The sequence below is a fragment of the Grampus griseus genome (assembly GCF_964374135.1).
Source record: "Grampus griseus genome assembly, chromosome: 16".
Taxonomy (NCBI): domain Eukaryota; kingdom Metazoa; phylum Chordata; class Mammalia; order Artiodactyla; family Delphinidae; genus Grampus; species Grampus griseus.
The window spans coordinates 24,088,094-24,106,354 of record NC_139010.1 but is presented as its reverse complement, the minus strand read 5'-3'; the positions used below and the strand labels follow the sequence as shown (position 1 = coordinate 24,106,354).

General features: G+C 53.4%; 1 protein-coding gene across 2 annotated transcripts in view; it reads right to left on the bottom strand.

Moving 5' to 3' along the window:
- The window catches only part of FAM241B (family with sequence similarity 241 member B), a 127,511-nt gene extending 109,472 nt beyond the window's left edge, over positions 1-18,039 (bottom strand). The window contains exons 1-4 of one of the 2 annotated variants that reach the window (XR_014297904.1): positions 17,989-18,039; positions 16,698-16,847; positions 15,690-15,981; positions 8,900-9,039 (exon numbers count right to left, since the gene is read on the bottom strand). Coding sequence is in view for 1 of the 2 variants with exons in the window: in XM_082674078.1 (XP_082530204.1) it covers positions 15,712-15,981; positions 16,698-16,790 (363 nt within the window). In the remaining variant the exon portion in view is untranslated. Of the gene's footprint in view, positions 1-8,899; positions 9,040-15,220; positions 15,982-16,697; positions 16,848-17,988 lie in introns of those variants that run through there. The other variant, XM_082674078.1, reaches the window with a different exon arrangement.
- Between the last annotated feature and the right edge of the window lie 222 nt (positions 18,040-18,261).

The window sequence follows — 18,261 nt, the reverse complement described above, 5'->3', positions numbered from 1 at the left end:
CACCTCTGCTAGAGACCTTCACCCTTCACCCTTCACTTTGCCTGGTGGACTTTGTCACAGTATAAATGTCACTTCCTCCTGAACCCCAACCTACAATAGGGCCTTGCTATTCTCTCTCGCAGAACCCTGCTTTTCCCCTGTTGAGTATTTTTCATAATTTGTAGCTATATTTTTGTGTGTCTATTGATTGGTGTCTGTCTCTCCCAGCAGATGTCATGTCCCAGAGGGCAGGGACCACATCTGTCCTGTCTACTGTGTGTCCCCAAAGTCTAGTACCCACTAGGCCACTATCCACAATGACAAGGAGAGTAAACAGCGTGCTGCCGCGCGGTACACTGTGTAGTGCCAGAGTGCCAAGCACCAAGGTGCTAATGAGCTCCTTCCTCTGCTCTCTGCCGGCTGAGTTACCCCTTCCCAGCAGCTAACTGCCTGCTAAGTCCAAGCAATGCTCAGAGATGCACAAGGCCTAAAATAAAACAAGAGAAAGAAGGAAACGATACCAGGGGAGGTTATGGGGACTCATCCACGGAGTATCACACCTCATATACTGTTTATTAAGGACATGAAAAATATCACACAAAATGTGAAAACACAAAAACAGTGTGTTTTGTGTGTGTGTGGGGTTGGTTTCTTGTTTTCTTTTGTTTCGTTTTTTGGGGAGATTTTTTTGTTTTGTTTTGTTTTGTCTTAGAGAAGGACAGCTTGACTGCTTTGCCAGGCAAAGAGGGACATAGCGGGCTCCTGCTGTCGAAAACTGTGTGTCCTTTGTGTGTGTTTTGTTTTGAAAAAAAATCAGAAAATTCTGGAAGGCTCAAAAGGAGGCAAGACAGACACACAAGATGGAACGGGTTAAACCTTTTTTGTCACACAAGAAACACATTACATCACAGATCCTCCTCGATTTACACAATGAAGTTACGTCCAGATAAACCCATTGTGAGTGGAGAATGCATTTAATACACCTAACCTGCCACACATCATACAATAGCTTAGCTAGCCCACCTTAAACATGCTCAGAACACTGACGGTAGCCTACAGTTGGGCAGAATCGTCTAATAGCAAGCCTATTTTAAAGTGTTGAATCTCTCGTGTAATTTATTGAACACTCTACTGAAAGTGAAAAGCAGAATGGCTGCGTGGGTACAGAATGGTTGTAAGAGTGTCAGCTGTTTATCCCCGTGACGGCATGGCTGTTGGAGCTGCAGCGCTGCTGCCCAGCATCACATACCGCTAACCCGGGAAAAGATCAAAATTCAAGATTCAAAGTTCAGTTTCGACTAAATGTGTTATCGCTTTTGCACCATTGTGAAGTTGAAAAATCGTTAAGTTGAACCATTGTAAGTTGGGGACCATCTGTATATGAATATTTCCTAGAAATATGAAATTAGGCTAGAAAACAGACTGGCCAAAGAAATAAGAGAGGAAGAAAGATTGAGGGATGGAGAGAGGGAGGAAAGGAAGGAAGGAGGAAGGATGGAGGAAAACAGGGAAGGAAGGAAGGAATCATTAAGACCTCAAAATTAGGCAAAATGAGACAAGTTACCTAAAAGACTGTAACGATTCTCAGCCTGAGCTAAAACTGGCTTGTCACATCTGCAGTGAAGTACACCTGATTACAGAACTTTCAGGGTGCACCACCAGTACCTGTGCCGTGCAGTGAGTTGGTTTTAGGGAGGGAGACCAGAGCTGGCCACCAGCCCTCACCCAACACCCCAGAAAGGGCTCCTGCCTGCAGTCACCAGGACTAAGGGAGGTCTGGCCATCACACATTCAGAGGACAATCCAGGAGCCTCCAGGAGTGGAGGACTGATACTCCTTCGTGTCCCCCAGACCTGTTTCCATGGTGACAGAACCCCTCATGCCTTGTAAACCAGGATGGGAAGCAGAGCAAGCTCTCCTCCTCCCCGCCCCCAGCCCCTCTGCCCCCTCCAGTAGGTCCTTTGTCTACAGCTGTGTCTGTAAACACCTCTCTGCACACCCCCTCCTCTAGCCCCCGCTTCTCCTGTCTGCAGTGTAGCACATATTCCCCACCCCCCAACTGATCTATTTGGGGAGAATGGGGGAAAACGACTCTTTAATTTCCTGCCTTCATTAATTATTGTAATGGCTTTCAACTTGGGGGAGGGAGGGGGCACAACGCACCTAATATGTTTTTATGTCGACAAACACATTCTCTCCTTGGCAGAGAAAGAGGCCTGCTTGGGGTTTGGGGATGTGGAGTGATTTACAAGGAACATTAACACCAGAGAAATTCTCCTGCTACAGATTCATGGGCTGGCTTTCTGTGTTGACTTGAACTCTCACCCTCACCCTCTCCCTCTCCCCTTAAGATCCCTGTCTCCTCGCCTCACTTTTCCCCCTATCCTAATACTCTTCTTCTCTCTCTTAATCCACCTCTTTTCCCCCATGTTCACATCCCTCTTTTCCCCACCACACCCCTCTTGCTGCCTCTCGCCTTCTCGCCAAAGCTGAGGACTCTTGGGGAACATGGCTGATGAGCGGAAGCTCTCAGGCTGACATCATTTGCTGCAAGCAATGGGGCCAGCGTACTGAAGGGCGCTGTGGGCAGGAAAGGTGGGAACCGGGTCTGCTTTGCCCTGTTTCTCTGTGGAGACCCCTCACCCCAGCCTCTAGCCGTGTCTTACTCTCCCCATTAGAACGGGAGAAGGTTACCAGGGGAACCCTGAGTAAACAGAATGCTCTCCAGGCCTTTGTGGCCCTGGGCGGGAAAGCCCACTGGAGAAGTCTTCCAGGTCTGCCATCAGTGGGAAAAAGCCCATTTGGGTTGGCAGAATTTCTGGAGAGAAGGAACGAGATGAAGCTAAGAAAAACAGTTCCACAAATCACTCTTCAGTGAGGTGAGTCTCCACAGCAACCTGCCCAGGGCTGAGAACCACAGAGGCAGGAGATGCACTGTTGCCATGGAAACCACATCCTAGAAACCCACTGGCATTGGTCCCTGTTTGCGTTTGCAGATAAGGTGCTGGGGGCAGGGGCTAGACCTGCAGGGTGCCTCAGAGGAACAGGATGGAGGAGAGAGGGAGAAAAGAGGGGAGAGAGACGAGGGGCAGGAAAGAGAGGCAAGAGGGGAGAGCAGATGGAGAGAAGAGAGAGAGAGGGTGATAGAAGGAAGGAGGGAGGAGAGGAAGGTTCTAGGAACCAGACAGCCTCTCAGGGGGATCCTGAGTTCTCTGGGCTTTGCCCAGAAGAGAAGGAAGCGCCCTGTGCACTGAGTATGGGCATGTACAAGTGAGCTGAGGGGAAGGGGACTGAGCTGAAGCCCAGGCTGAACCTCACGTCAGCCGAGGCACCCACTTGTCCTCATTGCTTTTACTCCATCATTGCTCAAAATGAGTAAATGAAGCATACCCTGGGGCGCCTGCTCACTGACCACAGAACAACCCCCCAAAGGGTCTGGAATCAGAGGAACCCCACGTGGGGCCTCCTGTCCCTCCTCCCCCAGGGTGCCCAAGCACAGGGGTTCCAGAGGGAAGGTGATTGGAAGTGGCCCCAAAGCCAGCCTCTTCCCTGATTACTCCCAGACACGGGTCTGTGGTTCCCTTTTTCTGGGAGTTAAGTGGCCACTGGGTGCCTAGCGCCACCTGCTGGTGACCACTGGGAGCAAGACAGCAGTGACTAGAATTGGCTGAGCCCACTGTTGCCCCCACCACTGAGCCTCAGCAACCTCTTCAAGCCAGGGGTGAAACTGGTACCCTCCTCCACGCCCCCTCGGACGGCCTGTGGGCCAGATGAACTCTTCAGTCAAATGAGCCACAGTCGCATTCGGTGTCTGATCTTGGCAAGTCAATTCCCTCTCTGGGCTCCCACGTCCCATCTGTGCAATGAAGGTCTAGAAGGGCTCTTTATGGCTTGGATACTCTGATTCCTTGACTCAAGCCAGAATTTAGCCCCTATCTGGAATATTTCTTTAAGTCTGAGGGGAGATACCAGAACCCCTCCCCCAATGTACTGTTCCTTGGACTGGGGGCTCTGTAAGCCCCACGTGGTTCAAGGGCAGCCTGGAAGGCACCAGAGTTTCCCCGTCACCCTCCCTTTACCAAGTGGGCCCCGCTGAGAGGGAAGCAAAAGCTTAAGCACCGTAACACACAGCACCCACTACAAGACATGTCCCAGGCCCTGCAATCCCACCTACCCCTCCTCTGTAGTCTGAGAAAGCTCCCGGGTCCACAAAGGCTCCTAAAAAGCTGTTAGAGGGGAAGGAAAGCTGGGGAACCAGCATGCTCCCAATCAGTGTTGGTGCCTACCACATCTGCAGGAGAGATGCCACTTTGGGACACGGTGCCAAATGCAGAAGGCTTCCTGAGTCCCTGTGATGGCATCAGTGCCTGCTGAGCTGTCTGCTGCAACCGAGAGAGCCAGGGCTGCCGTGGGGGAGGTCTGGAGGCAATGGTGGCTTCCCAGAAAGGCAGGAAGTGAGTGAATACAGGACTCGCGTCAGGAGAGCCAAGTCCAAATCACAGCTTTCACGTTTAGTAGTTCCATGACCTGGTGCCATTTTCCCATTTGCCAACCGTAGGTAATAGCAGTATCTACCTCCCAGAGTTCTGGTGAGGATTAAAATGAGATAATGCATGGGAAGCCCTTAGCACAGGGCCTGGCCCATAGCAGCACTCATCATTACAGACTCAATTCAGAAACTCTGGATTTGGACCAGGCCAACTCTGACTCATCATAATATTAACAACATGTAAAAAGTTCCTCCTATTAATAACTATTCGTGGAGCACCTACTATGTGCCAGGCACAGTGCTGCACAACAGGGCTAGAGCAACAGAGGAGACAGACATGATGCCAGACTTCATGGAGTTTCTAGTCTGGTGAGAGGTAAGGGAGAGTGGTAGACGGTCATCAAACAAATAATGACACAAAGAATAAATTACTCTCCATTCTGAAAGGGAAGCAAAAGTGCCAAGGGAGCATATGACTGGAGAGATGACCTGATCTGGGTGGTTAGGGATGATTAATCTTTGCCTCTCCCTCCTTCATGCTGACTGGAATGAGGACATGATGGCTGGAGCTTAGCAACTATGTTGGACCATGAGGCAGGGCTGCTGGATAAGAGGGACCTACATGCCTGATGACTTTGTGAAGGTGTCCAAACCCTCTCTGTATTGTCTAATTCTGATGTTTTTATTCATTTTCTTGACAGAAAATGATTTTAATCTTCTTTAAGAACAGTATTTTTTAGTTTTTAATTGTCCTTATCCTCAAAAAGCTCTGAACCACTGGACTGGGATTAGTAATGAACATGCTGCCTCTTCATTAGACTGTAAGAATGTTGGGGGCAGAGGGAGTCTCCAGCCCAGGGCTTTCTTCATAGGAGAGTGTTTGTAGAGTTTTGTTGAGTGGGAAGGAGTTAACAAGAGACAAAAATCATGGACAGATAAATTGAAGCTGGATGTAAATCTGGGGCGAGAAACCCAAACCATTTCAAGCAGTGTCTGAGGACAGAGCGAAAGGAAGGCGGCACAGAGAAATTCAGCAGCCAAGGACAGGACCTAGCAGAACAAGAGCTGAAGGACTTGAACCCAGGGAAAGAACTGACCGCCAGAACAAAATACTTTTGGGGTGTTAGAGGGCTCCTCAGGGATGGCTTGAAGTTGACCCTGACCTTGAATGTCATGTCTAGGGAAGACAGCAGAGACCTGGGTTTAAATCCTGCTGTGTCGCTTACTAGCTGGATGAGTTTAGATAACTTGCTTGGCCTCTCTGAGTTTCCGTTTACTCAAAGAACAGTAAAAATAGATGGAATGATATGTATGAACTCCCCCCGCCGGACCCCCGCGTCACTGCCTGGCATGTGGCACCCAATTAATCGTAATGATGTCCAACAATCTTTCAGCTGCTGTGGCGGATGGACTTTCAGGTGGCCACGTGATCTGGCCTCCTGATGTTCATGTTTTTCTGGGATCCCCTCCCCTCGAGTGTAGGTGGGCCCTGGGACTTGCTTCTAACCCACAGAGTGCGGCACAGGTGACCGGATGTCTCTCCCATGATTGTATTACATTATGTAAGACTCGGTCTTGCTGGTGGACTTGCTTAAGAGTCTCTCTCCATTGCTGGCTTTGAAGAAAGAGCTGCCACGAGTCCTCCAGTGGCAAGAAAGTGCGGTCTGCCAATAAATACCCCGAAGAGCTTGAAAGCGAACTGTTCCCGGTCGAGCCTCTAGATGAGAACCCAGTCCTGGGGTTCCTGTTTGCAGCCTTGCAGAAGACCTGGCTAAGCCATGCCCAGAAACTGAAGTGATAAACATGTTGCTTAAGTGCTAAGTGTTTGGTAATTTGTCACATGCAGAGAAAGGGAATACAGGTGCTATATCAAGAGTATTTTACGCAGTATTTAAGGAATGTATCACTTTACTTTCGTCAGCACATCAACTCTAATAGGGGGTATTATTACCCCTACTTACAGAGAGGAAACAGGCTTGATTTGCCAAGGTCACACGGGCAACTGGGGAAGAGGGAGCTGTGACACAGGCGCTAGAGACTACACAGTGAAGAGCCCTGTGACTGGCCTGCTGGCAGCATTAGCTTCACCCTGCACAGTGCTGTGCAGCTACATGAAGGCCTTTAGGCAAATGCTCTCTGCCCAGTTCTCCACAGACCCCACCCCTCCCTATAGCCTGGTCCCCAGCTGTTTCACATGGTTCTCTCAGCCACCTGCCAGGCTCCTGAAGGCATTTGAGTCTCCAACCCCGTATAACTAGGGCACTGGGAGTTAGAGGCCACATACAGCAGGTCCTGTTTCCTCAAGGGTTTGGGAGCAAAGGGCAAGAGCCGAACTACCCGGGGAATGGCGCAGAGAAAACAAGGTAGCAAGCATCCCCAGCGCAGTTCCCTTCCTGAGCTGTGAGGCCACAGTGCATCACTTTCATGACATCTGTGTATGGTGACGTCAGGGTCGCTGCACCCTCCACACCCCAGGGCTGGGCCTGGTTTAAGGACCCCACCCCAGGGAGCAGCGCAGCAGAAGGATAGGGATGCATGGAGACTACAGCCTTAGAGGGGACCCTCAGCTCCCGAGGCAGGGGCAGCGAAGGGGCCAGGGGACTCGGGGAGTCCTCATCTGGTGGTCTCTACGGGAGGGTTACTGCTTCATTTAGAGAAACACAGGGACACAGGCAGACAGCACAACAAGCCCCAGGAGCCCTGACTCAGGGCTGCACTTAGACTGCTGACCCAGGTTCTTTCCTTCCTTCCTTCTTCCCTCCCTCCTGCCCTCCTTCCCTATTTCCTCCCTCCCTCTCTTTCAACCACTTGTGCTGGGGGTGGACAAGGGGGGACTGTCTGTATTTATAACTTGAGAATTAAGGCCAAGTGCACAGGTGATAGTTTTTTTTTCCCGATCCACCGGAAGTCACAGGATCCACCCAGCCAAGGCAGGAAGGGTGAGCTCTGCCCTTGGGTCGCCCTTCTCCTTTCAGTTCGGCTGGTCGCTTGTACCTTCCCATGCAATTCACTCAATGATCCCTAAGCTCTGATTAGGGCCCAGCCTTCATCAGGGGCTGGGAGCACAGAAAAGAACCAAGTAGTGGGTGAAAGGACAGGCACCACAGACCCCACTCCCCATGGCGAGAGAGGCTTCTGCCAGGAGCAAGTCTGGCCAGCCCAGTCCGGCTTCCAGGGCTGGACCCCACACTGCAAGTTTTAAAGCTGCCCACCCAGGTGAATCTATTGTGCGGCAGGGGTTGAGAATCACTGTCACAGGGAAGGGAACACTCTGTCTCAGGCATCTGTGGTTGCCTTGTCCCTTCCCTTGCGGAAAGCATCTGGATTTTAGTCACTTCATCAGAAGAAGATGCTTTCTCAGGATTAGGTGAGCTCAAAGTTGCAAAAGAAACACCTCCCCTAGGCTGCAGCGGGCTCTAGCCCAGGCCAGTGCCTCAGAGGCAAACTTCGTAGCTGCTGTATACTGGTAACTGCCGTATTGGAAATGTTCTCAGTTTTTTTTCTCCTGGAATTTCAAAAGCAAATTACATTCTGAACACTGTTGGCTAAGGACAGCCAGTTTTCACCAACGAGCACTGCAGGAAGGGATCCAATACAAACCATCACCACGGCACGCTGCTACACACCAGGTACTATATACGTCTACCATCTGGACCTCACAACAGCCCTAAATGACACCTTCTCCCCATTTCACAGATGAGGAAGCTGAGGCACACAACTAGCAAGTGGGAGATCTGACTCCCTCACTCCTTGCCTCCTACGTAAAAGACAAGCACTACACAAGGGACACTGTGTCCTGAATGACACCAGATCACGAAATCACATTCATCAAAGGAAACTGGGCGGAATGAAGACAGGTGAGTGTGGAAGTGCTGGTGGGCACTGCACTGGGCGGGCTGCACTAGACACAGCTCCCCCCAGACCCTATCTAGAGAGAGCCCAGCCTTAGAGAACAAGTGAGTCTCTCTCGCTGGGGCCACCTCCGTGATGACAGCAATCCTGGACTAGAAAATCACCCAGTGTGAGACTTCTCATTCCAACTCCTACCCTGGAGGCTTAAGTACCAGGGGCTCTTCTTCAAAACAGGCCCAAGGCCCTTGGTGACAGAGTCTCTTCCTGGGGGCCTCAGCCACCCTGCACCCTCCCCCCTCCCCTCCCCTAGGGGTCCCAGCCCAGATCTGCCATCTCTGTGCAACCACGTGTGAGTTGCTTTAACCTCTGCAAGCCTCAGAGTCGCTATCCGTAAAAAAGGGAAAGACGTCTATTTTTCTTTGCGGGAGGATGAAACGAGACAAGAGTCTTACCCCAGGATGAGACCATAGTAAATTAATTCCAGTGGAATCGCATGTACTCTCCACGAGAAACCCGAGTTCTGCTATCACGGAAATGCAAGGCAATCGTAAGCCTGGGCTGGCTGAGCGGAGCACTCACCTGGGCCAGGAGGAAGGATGATTCGATGGAGGGATAGAGATCATGCTCCTGCAGAGACATTCCACCAGGTGGCGCCATGGTACAACATTCACAGCCCTTCAGGCCAACACACCAAGATCGCTGGGGTCTCCAGGGTCTTCCTGCACAAGAACAGGACTTCATTCAGTCAGAGCTAAAGAAAGCCTGAGGCTGTGTCATTCTTCACAGCTTCCCTCCATCTCCTTCATCTAGATCTTCATCAAAAGTGTGGTGGGAAGGGGGTGGGGGCACAGGGACAGTGACAGTGGCAATGCCAGGCCATGTCAGCAGCAAAGTCCACCAAGCACCTACTATGGGCAAGGCCCTCTGGCAGGTATTGTCGAGTTTTAGAGCTGAGAGGGGCCTTCAAGGAAATCCACCTTTGCCCCTTTGTTTTTCCAGAATGGAAGGAGGCCAGGGGAGGGTCACGCCTGTCTGTTAGAGGTGGTGGAGAGGCCTGCCAGGCTCACCTTAGGGTGCAGCCTGACTCAGGAGGACAGGTTTCAGGTGAGGCCACCTCGCCTCCTCCCCTCCTCCTTGCTGAGCTGAGCCAGACAAAGCCAGGGGAAGACAGGAAAGGCATCCCATCCGACTGCAAAGGGAACAGAGAAAATGAACTGGGTGTGACTTCCTAGGCTATTCCTGCCTCACCCTCTCCTGGGACACAGGACACTCTTCCTGAATGTCTGCTGAACAGACTGCAGACCTAGGACCAAGTTTAAACCATCCAGGGAGCTTCCTCCTCCAGCCCTGAAGAAGGGGGACATTTCTCTCAGGGTCCCCTCATTTCAGAGAAACAGCCCCATGGAGTGGTTCAAGGTCAGTGCTGCAAGGCCCTTGGGGGTCAACTGGGTCAACCCCCTGTGGTACAGATGATTCCGTTGAGAGCAAAAGAGGGTCAACAACTCACCTCAATACCAAAACTCTACAGAATGAGGCAGCTTTCTATGCACTAATATGAAATGTGTCCAGGATACTGTTAACGTAAAAAAGAGAGGGCAGAAAACGTATCTAATTTTCCATTATTTATATTAAAAAAGACAAAATTAGTATATTTGTGTTTGCACATAATTGCATAAATAAGTTCTGGAAGGATTTAAAAGATGCTAAAAACAGTAGTTATAGGGTTGGAGGGGGGATGCATGGATGGATGGATGGGACAGGGGAGGGAGGGAGACTTTGTCCGTATGCATTTGTACATCACTTGATCTTTGAACCACGCAAATGAATTCTGTTTCAAAGACTAAATTTTAAAAACAGTTTGCCCAAGATCATACAGTGTTTCCCACAGTTGTAGGTAGGATGCTTTCACATTGTAGGATGCTTTCACGTGAAATGATCTGGGGTGCACAAGGTGACTGTAAGCAACTCACAAACAGCACTGAATCATTCAGTGAGAAAGCCATTCCCTTTTCATTTCTCTTCCGTCTTCTGAATCCGTCAGGGGTAATGACTCAGTGAGATGCTAGTAGGTCTTTAATACCTTTCTAAATCCTGGTAAACTGCCTTTTTAACAAAGAAAAAAGGCATCAGGCTTAGAGCCTTGGTTGACAGCGGCAGCTAGCTAAAGGGTGAAAATGGAATCATGTTATTTTCTCTACACTCAATTTACTTGTACTAATATCTACTAGGAATGGCAAGTAACATTGGTCTTCAATTTGCAATAGCAATATGAGTCTTCCTTTTGGAAATATTTTAAGTAAATTGTATGTTGCTCTAAAGAAAACTATTACATAAACCCTAATGCCATTGCTTTGTGAATATGGTATTATCAAGTGCTAACCTTGCACCAGAAACTGCTAAGTGCTTCCCATGAATTAATATACTGACCCTCCCATCCCTGGGAGGTGCAGATGAGGACACAGAGAGGCAGGGAGGATGTGGACCTTGCCCAAGGTCACTGGTTGACTGGAGGTGGAGCTGGAATTTGAACCCAGGCATCCAGCCTCCTGTAGGGCTCAACACCGGAGGGACTAAAAGCTGGTGGCCCAGTGAATGCAGACCAGCCCTCCCCCCTCCAGCCATTGGCAGCCTGCACTTTAGGTAGTTGCCCTAAAGGCTCAGCCTCATTTGGACAGCTTTATCTTCCTCCTCCCAAGCTCTGGGTCCCTAAAGCCAAATGGTTTCAGCTCTCCCTCCACCCCCTAACCAAAGGATTATAGACACACGCACGCGCGCGCACGCGCGCGCGCGCACACACACACACACACACACACACACACACACACACACACGCCCTCTGCAATTCCACTGAAGCACTCCATCTGCTTCCTGAACTTTCTCGCTCTGTGGGGTCCCAGGCAGCAGCACAAGGAGAGCTAAGCTCTGCTTTTCCCACCGTCGTGCTCTGCTAGACAGGTTGCAGGCTTCTCTCTCCATCTAGTTTTGGGGGAAAAGCCCTCTGCCTCCCTCACCCTCACCTGTACCATCCTTCAGGGACCCTACATGAGGTAACTGGATTTCTCCCCTTGCCATTTTGCTGTGAAACGTCATGCATTCAGGAAAGCAGGGAAGAGGGCTGCACCCTATTCAATGGCTGTGGCCCAGAGCTGGGAAGCTAGGGAGGCCACCCAGCCGGGCAGCTGCAGCCAGCATCCTCACACCTACCCTGTGCCCTCCGCCCTCACAGAGCTGATCTAGTGGTCACAATGGGTCCCAGCAGGTAGTGAGGCCTGTTCCTGCCCTGTTTCTCTCCTCTCTCTGGGCCACAGGCACCCTCTGCACAGTCAGGAGATGAACTACCCCTCACTCACAACCCTCCATCAGAATCACTTGGAGGGCTTTGTAAGAGGCAAGCTCTGGAGCACATCCCTCAGCGCTTCTGAGAAACTCTATGGTGAGGCCTGGGAATCTGCACCTGAAACAAGTCTGGAGGTGATGCTGACATATACCAAAGGTGAACAGAGGCGTGGTCGAACATGTGGGCTTGGCCTCAGTCTGCATCCTAGCTCCACCCCCGACTCACCTGGGGGTGGGAGGGGTGCGGGAGTCCTGGGGGCGAGTCATAAATGCTCTACAGTGTGCTCAGCAGTGAAATGAGGAGGACAGTGATTGTACCTCGATCATAAAGTTCTAGTGACAATTAAATGACACCAAGTGCTTAGCATAGTGTCAGACACACAGCACACTTGGCAAATTCCTCCTGTCCTAACACTCGAGACCTGCAACAAGCCCCTCAGCTTCCAGGGGTGAGAGAAGCAGCTGCATTTCTTCTCCAACGGGAGAAGGTGGGTGGATGGTGACACTGGTCTTAGAAGCCCAGCATGACCCCAGCTGGGGGTCCTAGGAGCTTGGGACATGGTGGCTGCTCTGGCTAAGCCCACAGCACAGGAGCTGTGGTCCAAGGCAGAGCATCCGAGGAGGAGGTGCCGGAGCTGGAGCAGTCCTCCCCATGCCCTCTGTCCATCTCCCTCACCCACTGCACTGAGGGTGATCCCTGAGGCTCCGGACGGCAGGAGGGACCCAGAGGGACCATCATCCCTCCTTAGAGATGAGGAACAAGGCCCTAGAGACTGAGTGAGCTGTCCAAGGTCATGGACCCACAAAGGAGAGCAGGGCCTGCAAGCTTCCTCCAGGGTCCAGCCGGCCAGGGTTGGGGGGCCTTCTCTGCCCTCAAGGTCAGGTGTCCTTGGGCAGAGGCTCTGACCACCACACCAGGGTTTTTCCTCAACTCACAGAGCCAGAGTCCCCAGTCAGGGAGCCCAAGTCCCTGCCTCTGCCAAAAGGCCCAGGAAGAGCCCTGGAGGCAGCAAATCATGTAGCTCTCTCTCAGGCGCAGCGTCTCTTCTGGGGATATGGAACTGTGGACCCCACCGGCAGGCTAGCTGGAGGGCGGGGAGGGGTAGGGCGTGCAAAGCAAAGGGCTTGGAACTTGTGGAAGGAAGGGCCCAGGAGGCCGCTCGTCCTGGGAGATGGAGTAGCAACACGCAGTCGGACCCCAGCAGCTCCTCACCAGGTGGCCCCAACCAGGGAGTCAAACAACCCCATGGGGGGTGGGAGTTATTTCCAGCCCCATGGAGGCGGCGGAGGCCTGGTGTGAACCCCGCTGTGGCTCACGAGGCAGCCAGGCCGCAAATCCGACCTGACACGGAGACACAGGGCTCCGAGGATTAGCCCTAGAGATTAGCAGAAACCTCCCTTGAAATCTGCCCCCAAGGTGGCCCAGTCTGGGGGGTCCCGTCACGCAGCAGGTAGGGTGGGAAGGGGGGGGCAGAGGAGGCAGGGCCCACCCTCCTCAGCAAGCCTCCAGCTAGGACGCACACTAGGCCAAGGTGGCCCTTGGCCTCTCTCAGGGGCCCGTCGGGCTCTGCATCTGGCCACCCAGCCAGGCAACAAGCCTCTACCTGCTCAGAACATGCCTGCACCATGATTTCTGAGCGCAGGCGGGCGAGAGCCCACTGAAGGGCATTCACAAAAGAGGTGGAGACGCGGCCCCCAGACGGCTTATAGCAGCTCCACAGGCTGCACAACCCCAGGGGGCGCCTTCCCTCAGCACGCTGCTTCTGCCAAGGCAGACTTTCAGACCCTGGACCTTGAGAAGTGAGGCAGAGCATTGCTTAGCAAACTGCCCAGAGCCCGAGGGGGCATAGGGAAGGTTGGCTGAGGAAAGAAGGGTGGAGAGGTGGGCCCCTGGGCCCTCGCCCCGGGCCACTTCAACCAGCGCAGCTCTGTTGGGTCTGTGTCATGGGTGTCGAGCTCAATCAACAAAAAGCACTTCTTTCTTGAACAACTCACTTCGTCCGGTCCGAGCCCCCAGCTGCTTCCCTTAGGCTGGCTAACAAGTCCCTGGGGCGGTGCCCAGGGCTCCTCCTGCCCGCCAGGGCCTGCCCCAGTCTGTCTCCTAGTCAGAAGCAGGAAGGAAAGCCCTGCCTTCTCTAAAGCACCCTCAATTCTCCTCAAAGGCCTCAGGCTTTGGGAATGGAAACTGAATTATGGAAAAAGACACAGTTCTCAGCCCTGAATTTGTGGACTCAGATTCATACCCCTTCAAGGAATTTTATATATTGAGGGTCCACTTAAGATTTATTTCTTCAGAAAGTCCCACAGCTTTGCAAGGCAAAAAGAAAGGGAAAGCCCAGCCGCAGAGAGATGCACTGAAGGGGGATGTCAGGAGAGGGAGTGCTGTGGAGGATCATCCCTTCCCCCACGGCTGCTGGGCTAGAGCCACAGGAGCCTGGGGGTTGGGGGATGTGCTGGGCAGAAGGAGATGCCACGGGGAACAGCTGGGATACCAACCAGGCCTGGGCACCACCTCCCTTGCCCAGGCCCCAGAGGAGCCGCCGGGAGCCAGACCCTCCCTTCCCTGTTCTGTAGAAATAAAGACACAGAAAACCCTGAAATAGGAGTCCTATCTGAACAGTATAAAGCTTCCCCGGGAATGTCTATGATAAAGGCCGCCAGCCCCCTCAAGGGCAGCGGTGGGCACAAGGGCAGGGGAAGAGGGTTCTGTTCCCCCGGAGCACCGCAGGCTCTCCGGAGGGACGGAATCAACCTCCATCTCTCTCCCCCATCCTCCCCCCACATACACCCCATGATGGTTTGCTGCCCTGGCCCTGGCTTTCAAGAAGCACCTCTAAAACCTGCTTTCTTCCCCCAAACCACCAGACCCAGAAGGCTCTTAAGAGGAAGGTGAGGTGAGAAATCTGGTCCCTGAGCCGGGGAAGCCCTCCAGCTCACGCAGCCTCTCCCTGACCTTGAACTGTAGGCCCAGAGCCCTCAGCCATCCGATGCCACACCCCGCCGCCCAGCAGGGTCTCCACACAGACCCAGGGCTCAACCAGCCATAACTCAAGGCCTCCACTCACGGAAAGCAGGGCATCCTCAGCCCACGTGCACAGAGTAGTCAGCGCCAAGACCCCTGCTTTCTAAGGAGAGTGTGCCGAGGTTAGAGGCTATGAGAGCCTCAGGAGACTGAGCGAGGTTGAGCAGCCTCTGGTCAGAGACCCTGGGAGGGGAGGCCAGCACCCTGGCTGTCCTGACCCCACAGCCTCATTGGCCCTTCTGGTCAGAGAAACTCTCCCACACCACCCCGGACAAGGCCAACATCTCAGAGTAAGCCAGAGTTATCCAGGCATCGGTCAAGGGGCCCAAGCACAGGTTTCACCTGGCCCCCTGCCCCTGCTCTCAGAGCCCATCAGGAAGAGGTTAGAAACCACCCTCCAAGGTCAAATGCCCCCTTCTACCTGGTCCCCAATCCCAAACCACTTTCACCACGCCTTCCAGATCTACATGCAGTTGTACAATTATTTACGAATGTCTTTACATGGACTCACTTTTACTTAAATTTCTTTATTGAAAACGCCACCACAATAAGGAGAATACCAGTACCACCTGTCGTAAATAAAAGGTAGCCAATAAAAATATCCCATTAAAACAAAACAGAGCTATAAAAGTCTAGAAACCTTTCCCACCTGCCCTAAGCTCGAGGCCTACTCCCTAGTAACGGGGAAGTCAGCCCGTGTTCCAGACGCGCAAGAACGTATTGGCACACAGCAGACTTTCTTCGTGGCATAAAAGGGTTGGGTGAGAATTGGAAAGGGAATCCCTTTCTCGCTCTGACTTTGTGCTTAATGCCTGATACGACCGAAATGCATCTCCAGGGAATGAGGGTATCACCTGATCCTTTGGGAACGTTGGACTAGAGGCTCCCTCTGCCTCATGCTTAACACAACATGGAAACATGCTCTCTGAGCACACGTTCAAGGCACCAGTGAAGCTCCTCCCCAGGTGCCCGCTCTCACACCGAGGCCCAGCAGCTCCCTCTCCCACACACCTGCTCCAGCAGCCCCCGGAGGTCACCGCTGGCTCAGGTGGGACACCAGGTAGACGAGGCCCACCAGCAGGAGTCCACGCACACCAAGCAGCATGAGCAGGAAGACGAGCAGGATGGAGGTCACCGGCTCCACGGCGTGGTTGCCCAGATGCCACTGGGGGAAGCCCATGTTCAACAGCTGCCGGTTGAGGTCACTGAAGGGGGACTGAGCGGCACCCAGCCTGGCGCCCGCCTGCTGCTGGCGAGGGCCGGGACCCCCCAGTGGGGCGCCATGGCCCCTATTGAGAAAGCTCTGGAAGGTGAAGACAGAGAGAGACGAATGAATCCAGAGAGAGCTTCGCTGGAGTTGAGGCACCAGAGGCAGGAGGGAACCCTCTGGGTGGGGCCCTGCTCTCCCCTACGGCCACCCAGGGCCATGCCCTCCTTTCTCAGCAATCCTCACATGCCACCCGTGGGGATCCCAACCACTGAGTCGCAAGCTCTCAGAGCACAGAAAATGCCAGTCTAGGTTCCCTATGTCACGTCAGGGAGAAGCTGCCGGGGACAGAGAAGAGGAAGGGGGCAAGGACGGTGGGACTACACCCAGGGCACAGCATCTGAGCAGGCATTTTTAACACTCCTCACTCCTTCCTTTAAACTCATCACTGTGTGGCCGTGGGTTCCTCTTCTCCACTTACTCTCCAGCTTCCCTCTCATCCAACAGACTCTAAAAGATGCTGGCTCCAGTGGGGGTTGCTGACCAGGTTAAGGGAGAGAGAGCTCTTGGGTTTAAAGTCTGGGAAGGCTGCCTGGAGAAAGGAGAGCTGGGGAGGCAGGGGGCTGGGCAACAAATCTATTGGGGTTTTCCCCAAGTCTTAAACCCCCATGCTGCTCAGCCTGGCTCTCTGCAAAGAGGACTTCGGGCTAGAGAAGGTTAATCACCAGAAAGGGAGCTTCTGGGAGCTAAGGAGTAACGGGTACAGAGGACGGGAGGCCAGCTGCTCCCCTCCACAGGGGCGGGGCGACTACCTGTCGAGGAGTGCTGCTGCGTGGTTGGGTAGTGTTCCTCACACGGGGGTCATCGTCCTGCACAATTTCCCCATTGGCCAAGATCCGAACCATCCTTCCAGGAGCTATGGGTTCCAGCTGGGCTGCACCTTTCCCCAGACCTCGAAACACCTGAAGGAAAAAATTTACCAAAGTTAAAGAGATGCTTGCTTTCAGTGGGAGAAACTGCAATTCTGGGTGCTCACACTGGTGACCCATGCTGAGTAGGCAGTGTGTCTGACTAATAAAAAGGAGAGAAATAAATACAAGTTGTTTGCGAAACAAAAATCTTTCAGACTTCGAGTCCACTAGGAAAACTATCAGAAAGATTCTTGGAGAAGGAAGTTTTATTATTAACCACCACCTCCAGCAACAATAGGGATGACAACCCTTGCTGGGGCGCAGGCCCTGCGGAAAGTCCACCCAGGCTCATCTCACTTACACCTCCCAACACTCCTCCGGGGCAGATACAGCTAGGGACCCAGAGGGGCTTACTTCACTCACCCGGGACCATTCATCCATGGGCAGCAGAGAACGAGCACGAAGCCAGGAACTCTGGCCCTAGTAGGGAGTCCAGGACACCAGGATCCCCAGTGTCTCCATTTCCCTTCCGTTAAAAAATGGTCCAGGGAGATGCGAAGGACTCAGGCCTTCTCCCCGCAGGAGATCGGGGAGAGCTACTTTCCTGCAGAGGGCATACTCTCACTTGTCCCTCACCTCTCAGGTAACACCTGGGCGGGCGCGGCCAGCCTTCCCGAAATACGGTTTGAGGGACGCTGCGGAGGCCCCACTCACAGACCACAAGGGGGTCCACGGGCTGGAGATGGGGGCCTTTCCACGCCTCTCCCGAATCTGGGTAAAGGCCATCATTTTTCTCAGAAGATGAGGCAGTTTTCGTCTAAATTCTCAAAAGCACTCGTGACGCACACGCCAAAAGAGATTAAGAGCCCTTGTTCTCACGCCCGTGGCCTGGGCCGGCGGGTCCCTATTTTGAAGCCTGCTGGCCCTTGCAGAAGGCCAAGCGTGTCCAAAGGGTCCTCCGCAGTCCTGTTGTGCTTTGTTATCCCGCCTCGCTGGGTGGGCTGAGGGTGCGGCGGGCCCTCCCTGCACCTGACACTAAGGGGGGATGGGGGCGGGGAACGGGGATGGGCTGGGCTTGCTGCCGCGGTGGGACAGGCCGCTGCCCGGGCCGCGGAGCCCGACTCCGAGACCAGGCCCGGGGTAGGGGAGGGATGCGCCCTCGTTCCCCCGCGCCCAGGGCCCGGACACTCACCTACGGGCGACGGCGTCCAGTCCCCGCGGCTCCCAGGCCGCTTCCTCCCACCTGACCTCACAGGAAGCGCGCGCCGCAGCCGTACGGCCCCGCAGGTGGCGCAGCAGCTCCCTCTGTAGGCCTCTGGGGGAACTGCAGCTTCCGGACCCTGGGCGGCGCAAGGAGCGGGAGAAAGAGGGCGGGAGAAGAACGAAGATAGGACCGGGTGGACCACAGGGCAGGGAGGGAGGAGACGAGTGCGGAGGAAGAAGGAAAGCAAAGAGAAGGGAGAAG